Here is a 7299-nt window from a genome sequence, read left to right as displayed (position 1 = left end):
TTTTATTAAAAATAGAACAAATCATCTTAAAGAAATGTTGCTTTGGGAGTTTGAGACAGCTAAAAGATGCTGAATGAGTCGCAAAGTTTCTACTAAAAGCTCTGTCTAGAAAGATCAAAGAAGGTGCATTTCCCTTTCTATTAGGAAGCTTTTTGACATGAATAGTCACAGGAGTAAGTTATTCTATACCGATTATGAGTAGATACTCCTGTAGGCTTTACAAGAAAGAGTTTCCCAAACCCTCTCCTTTAATATGCATTTCTGAAATTAAGTCTGGAAAATTTTTTTAAAAACGTTTACAATTGCAGCTATGTTATGATTGCTTTTTTGCTGCAATGCTACTCATAGTATTATCTTTGATAGTCTTCCTTTCTCTTCTGGCTCTTTATCTTTAGCAAGACCAGTTTTGTGAAGAGCTTGCTATAGTTTACAATAGAAATACAAAAACGATGAGGACTATTAACACAAGAATAATGACATTATTAACAAAATGTAAACACAAACACCAGAGTGGGAAGGAGAGCAGACATCAATGCTCATGAGTTACTAGACACTGAAAGTTATGGTGATCAAGTCCAAAATTTAAGGCTGCTCTCTGGGTTCAGATAGAGGGAATCATGATGGCTGTGGTGGCAGGAAAACCAGGCATCATCGGAGGTAAACCTCAACCTCAGCCTTTGGTTTAGCTCCTTCTGAGAAAGGAACTTATCTCAGGGTCTGTTTATAAGAAGTATGTAATATGTAGCATCTGACAATCAATCTCAGAGAAAATGTAGGGGCATTTAACATCTTACTGACTTTTATGTCTCCAGTAACATTTATTGAGTGGACTTCAGTTCAGAAGAAACAAGTTTTTCTCCAACCTCTTGCTTTCAGACATGTTCCAGAGAATATCTTTTCCCACATCCCAAAGGTATTATAGATTCCACGGGTTTCTAAGAATAGTTTCATTTTGATTTATAGTATGAAATAATGAATCAACGGAGGAAAGCTGGGGAACTAAAAAAACATGTGGGAACTAAACAACACACTTCTGAACAACCAACGAGTCAAAGAAGGAATCAAAAGGGAAATTTAAAGCAATCTCAAAATAAATGAAAATCAAAGCACAATAATCAAACAGTAGTTCTTAGAGGAAAGTGCATAGTGATAAACGTATATATTAAGAAAAAAGAAAGATGTCAAATAAACAACCAAACTTCACATCTCAAGGAACTAGAAACAGAAAAACGAAGTCCAAAGTAAGCAGAATGAAGGTCATAATAAAGATCAGCATGGAAATAAATGAAATAAAGACTAGAAATATAATAGAAAAAAAACCTATTACTTGGTTTTTAAAGGTAAAATTGAGAAACCTGAGAAAAAAGAGAGAAGACACAAATAAAATCAGAAATGAAAGAGGAGACATTACAACTGATATCACCGAAATACATAGGAGTGTAAGAAACTACTATGAACAATTATATGCCAATAAATGAGTAACCTAGAAGAAATAGATAAATTCCTAAAAAAATAAAAGTTACCAAGACTGAATCATGAAGAAATAGGAAATATAAACAGATCTGTATTGATTCAGAGGGTTGAATCAGTAATCAAAAAACCTCTCAGCACAAACAGTCCAAGACCAGATTATTTTACTGGTGAATTTAATCAGCCGTTTAAAGAAGCATTAACACTAATCTTTCTTGAACGATTCCAATAAATTGAAGAGGAGGGAATACTTTCAAATTAATTTTATGAAGCCAGCATTACCCTGATATAAAAAGCAGACAAGAATACTGATGAACATAGATGTAGAAGTCCTCAACAAAATACAAGCAAACCAAGTTCTTCAGCACATTAAATGCATTATACATCATACTCAAGAGGAATTTATTTCTGGGATGCAAAAATGATTCAACATATTCAAATTAATAAATGTGATACACTGCATTAATAGAGTGAAGGATAAAAGTCAAATGATCATCTGAATAGATGCAGATCAAGCATTTGACAACACTCAGCATTCTTTCTTGATAAAAAAAAAAAACCTTCAACGAATTGGCTATGAAAGTAACATATCTCAACATAATAAAGACCATCTATGACTAATCCACAACTAACGTTATACTCAATTATAAAATGTGGAAAGCTCTTCCTGTAAGATCAGGAAGAAGACAAAGATGCCCACTCTCATCACTCTTACTCAACATAATACTGAAAGTCCTAGCTATAGCAATCAGGTGAGACAAAGAAATGGAACGCAGATAAATTTGAAAGGAAGGAGTAAAATTACTTTTATTTGCAGATGACTCAATCAAAAACATGTTGGAACTAATCAATGAAAGCAGTGAAGTTGTATGATATACACTGACATAAAGAAGTCAGTTGTGTTTCTGTACAGTAACAATAAACTATCTGAAGGAGACATAAAGAAAACCATTTCACTCACAATAGCATCAAAACAATAAAATACTTAGGGACAGATTTAACCTAGGAAGTGAATGATCTGTGCACTGAAAATGAAAAAAGTTGATGAAGGAAATTGAAGAAGGCACAAATAACTGAAAAGAAACTCCGTAGATTCATGGATTGGAAGAGTTTATGTTATTGAAATGTTCATACTGTCCAAATCCACCTATATATTCAATGCAATTGCTGTCAAAATTCCAATGACATTCTGAACAGAAAAAAGAAAACAATCTTAAAATTCACATGGAAACATAAAATAGCCAAAGCAATACTGGGAATGAAGAACAAAGCTGGAGGGATCACATGTCCTGATTTCAAACTATACTACAAAGCTATAGTATTCAAAATAGTATGGTATTGGCACAGAACTAAACATATAGACCAATGGAACAGATTGAGAGACCAAATATAAACACTCTCATATATGCAGGAATGTAAAGGAAATGGCATCAGTAAATGTGAGGAGGTAGACCTACCCATGGATATTCGGGGAACAATAAGCAGAGGCATCGCATACAAACACTTGGATTTATGTTGGAGATTATTGGGAATTAAGGCTGGGTAGGTAGTTCAGAGGCAGATCTTGAAAGGTCTTGAATACTAGGCTTTGAAATAGGCAAAATGCTGCAACTGAAAATTTTAAACCCATGTAACCTGAACAGTAGGAATGGGGGTGGGGGCATAAAAAATATCATACAGGAAATAAATTCTGTGGCATGCCTAATTAGGAACAGAAATCACACCAAGCATTATCAGGAATTCAGCATTGTTGCAAGTCTCTTCTGCATCACAAGTTATTTATTAAGCTCAAGGCATCTTGTATAAAGGGTGGAGAATCTACTTCCCAGTTGCCAAAGGTTTGGTGTGTATATGGTATCTGCATGTACCCGGGTGCTGGGCTGCAGCATTTACATGGCTCCTCCTAAATTCACTGTGACTGCCCATGGGCTTCTAAACGTTTGCTCTTAAAACCCAGGAACACAGACTTCTTTATTTTCTGCTCCTTGTTTTTCGTAAGTTATCATTCAACACACTCTGTGCTGTGGGTAATGAGTGTTATATAGGGCAGGCTGTTTACTAATTGGACAACCCAGGTGCATAACCCCTTGGTGCCTGGATCTCATATCCAGCTAATTCAAGCTCTCAAAAAAAATTACCTTGTTCTTGGTCCAAACATTTCTGCTATTCTTTCTAAAGTATCTTCTTTTAAAATCTTAACCGCCTTTTTCCAAATTAAAACTCTTTGCTCCTTTGAAGTTTATCTTTTTGTTTCTTTCCTTTTCCTTTGATTCTTAGATCTGGTATTAACCAGCAGTGTGAATTTAGATAATTCACATGACTTTGATAGGTCTGTTTTTCAAGACTGAATGATCATGACCTACCCTGTTCAGCTGAAGATGACGAAATGTATGGGGAGGCTCTCTGTGAACTATTCGGTACCACAAAGATACGGGGTAGCTGTTATTTCTGTTTCTATATTTTATTTTATTAATTTCCAGACCCCTCCCACTGGCTCTAACACCGCCACCTGAGGCATATCCTGGATTCCTTTCCCATTGTACTTTACTCAAAAGAAGACAGAGTATTACACATATTTAAGAGCTTCTGGAAAAGTATCTGTGTATCTGGTAGTTGATGGCAGAGGCAGAATTTTCTCTTTTGTCCCCACTCTCTATTTACCCACATGTGAGGAATATAGTTTCTGTTTCTTTCAGCTTTCTGAGATTTCAGATCATGCACTATGTGGATGCAAATGACCAACTGCAGTAATTCAAATTTCATTTGCTTTTTTGTCCCACCTATTCTGGCAGGCTCCCAAACTCTTGCAACCCACCACCCCACCTCCTAAGCATTCCTGGAGTCTCTGGTCAGATAACACCATGCTGATATCTAGCTTTTTATTTTCCTTTTTCTACCCAGTCCCGCTTCCTCTGGTTATGACTCTGTTCCCTAGACATCGCTGCATTCGCCAGGTGCTGGCCCCCCTTCTTCCATAGTTGAACCACTGGAGCTTGGGAAACGCCAAGGCTGCAGGGAGCACTGCTGTCAAGTGGGGAAGTATGCTTTACTCCCCTTCTGTGCAACAGTCAAAGAGCTGCTGAGACACGTCAGATGGGACAGAGTCTTTGGAGAAAGTGTTCCTTCAGTTTGTGCAGACACTTCACACCCTCAGCTTCAAATACGAATTCAAGGCATAACTTGACTGGAAGGCAAACGAGAGTGGTAGACTCAAGACCAACCCAGAATTTCCATTCCCTTCCAGCCTTTCTTTTGTGGTCAGACTTGAGATACTGACATTCTTTTTTCTTGTAGGATTTTTTTCCCCCCAGGAGGCGTTTCAGTCTTACAATGGCCAAGCCAGAAGTTCAGTTTATCAGACATGCCCCAATGTATATAAAAGGTGAAAAAAAAATTGTATTCTAAAACTCTGGCACCAGAAGCTTTAAAGGATGAACCTTCTTTTAGAAAAAAATATCTTGATAAGTGCCTGCAACAGATGGAAACTTGAGACTCAAAGGTCTAGGAGTTGGCAGTTACCAAGACATTTTGTTGCTAGAGGCTAAGGGTGAAGAGCAGAGAAATAAGTAGAGAGATGCCATGGCGATAAGGTAGAACTAGGTCTTATAAGGAAGTGGGTATAAGAAAAATCTGTGAGACGAGGGAGGCTGAAAAGGACATCTAAAGAACAGGAAAGTCTTATCAGCGATTTTAAATTGATTGCTGTGTGGTTCCTGTATTCCTACCCATTTGGGGAGGATTTTGGACTGTCAGAGAGAATAGAATAGAAGACTAGAAAATTTAAGCCAATGTCACTCAGATTTTATGAAATAGAGGAGTTCCCAGCTGACCTCTGGATTGTGTATGGAAGAAAATCAACTAAGCTTCAGTCTGGGAATATTTCTAGAAATTTCTTTCCAACTTATATTACAATGAAGAGGCAAGAATCCGGCCAATGGAAACAGTGTGCAATTGGCTCAATTACATCGCTGATATTTGGAGAGGATGAACCTGGGATGGGTAAATAGTCTGCTACTCTGGGAAGAGTAGTGTGTCTTGGCAAATGAAAATGAAAGAAGTGTTAAAATTTGACTTGAGTAGTAAAACCATGGAGAATTTGGAAGAGACACAAATGAGGAAATTCATATAATTAAATGAAAGTCCAGAAGCAGCAGCAGCAGAGAGAGATACAAGACCTTTTCCTGACTAAAGTTTTGAAAATAAAGCGAGGGCTTAGGTATGGAGAGCGTTCGGAGTGTGGGCAATACATTCTTGCGAGGAAGGGGTTTGTGTTAATATGTGAAGAACTGGCAGTCATGAAATGGGTAAACATAAAAATAAAATGTGGACACCGTGGTTTTGGATCTCTTGTGCTGAATATCCTTGGAGTAAGATTCCAGAGGTAGAGTGGATTAAGGAGAGATGGGGAAGTCATAGAAAGTTAGGACCAACCTGGAGAGTGTGGGAAGGAAAAGAAAGGGGTGGCAAAGAATAGAGAATGGATTTCTCGTTTAGAAGGAGACGGCTGTGGGGAGAGAGAATGAGGCTCGCGTTTATGGTACATCACTGTCACACAGGGGATTGTCAAGAGTCATGCCAGTTGGGTTATTTGTATTAGTTGTATCAATACAAACTCTCTTCTGCCCAGGGGTCTTCTTGTACCCTGTGCCTCAGGCAGCCTGTAAGTCCTAGCATCTTACCGGTAAGGCCTTTTTCAACTTAGGGCTGGTCAGCATCAGTAAAATGGAATGAATAGAGACTACAGCATAGATGACAGCTTCCCAGGCCCAGAACCAGGACCCCTTATCCAGGAGGGTACCTATGATGGAGATGAGTATGACCAGAAAATAAGATGTGAAGATGATGAGGAAGATGGCCAGAGACCTCAGGGCAGTAACGTGAGCTTTCAGGCTGGAGCTGGAGTGCCCAGTGTGATCATGTTTCATCTGCCTCAGATGTTGGGACAATAAGGTCATGAGCAAGACAACGGAGACCAGGAACAGGAGGAAAGGAATAACCAGCACCGCCACTTGCTGATATATGGAAAAATCCCACTGAAATGTCTCAAGTCTTTCAATCACAGTGCTGTTTCTAGCAAAGTGCCTCATAGACTTTAACTGAATTGTGATGCGATGCCTCATAGCTGAAAAGATGATTGACAGACAAGAAATCAGCAGACAACCCAGCAGCAGCCGAGGAACCAACTTCACAATTCTCCACTTCAGCCAGAGGAAGATGGGATGGCTGAAGGAAGAGACTTTGATACAGTAGAAGACAGCAAGCAAGGAGGTTAACCAGAACGAAAGAGTGTTAATAAATTCCCAGACGATTGCCAAGTACCAAAATACGTAGTTAGGGTGGAGGTAGGAGCAGAAATTGAACAGCATCGATGACCACTGTTGACAGAAGCGGCAGATGCCCAGAACGGTGAGAATCTTGTCCACAGGTGACAGCCCTTTAACCCGCACCCACTCTCTGCCCAGCACCACAGCAGTTAAGCTGCTCTGCACAATTATTATCAAGGACTCGAGCATGTAGACGATTATGCAGAAGACATTGAGTTGGATGGGTATCATCCTTCTAATCCAAAGAGGCTTCCCAGGCACAGACTCAGAATCCCTGCAACGATTTCCAGGTAAGGACCAGGTTCCCCGCCCTACTAGAATTTCATGCAAGAAGATATTCCCCTCTGGATGCAAAATGTCTCTGGCGGATGTTTGACTTTGCCATCTTCCTATCTACAGCATTTGCTTATGCTTTGCTTGCTGGTTTGCAATTAGGCTTGGATGCAGGGAAATGTTGTTTGAATGTGGTCTTGCTTCTGCGATGATTTGATTATTCCTATAAAAG

General features: G+C 39.0%; 1 protein-coding gene across 1 annotated transcript; it reads right to left on the bottom strand.

Annotated features, from left to right (window-relative positions):
* Positions 1 to 6137: 6137 nt before the first annotated feature.
* TAS2R16 (taste 2 receptor member 16) lies at positions 6138 to 7025 on the bottom strand. The gene has a single exon (XM_015237570.3). The coding sequence runs from the start codon at positions 7023 to 7025 to the stop codon at positions 6138 to 6140; it is 888 nt and encodes a 295-aa protein (XP_015093056.1).
* Positions 7026 to 7299: the final 274 nt, after the last annotated feature.

This window comes from Vicugna pacos, chromosome 7, assembly GCF_048564905.1.
Source record: "Vicugna pacos chromosome 7, VicPac4, whole genome shotgun sequence".
NCBI classification, from domain to species: domain Eukaryota; kingdom Metazoa; phylum Chordata; class Mammalia; order Artiodactyla; family Camelidae; genus Vicugna; species Vicugna pacos.
Note: the sequence above shows the minus strand (reverse complement) of the source record. Positions and strands in the feature narration are given on the sequence as shown.

Excerpts from the sequence above, each read along its gene's own strand:
- TAS2R16 (XM_015237570.3), bottom strand. The coding sequence starts at position 7,025 with ATGATACCCATCCAACTCAATGTCTTCTGCATAATCGTCTACATGCTC.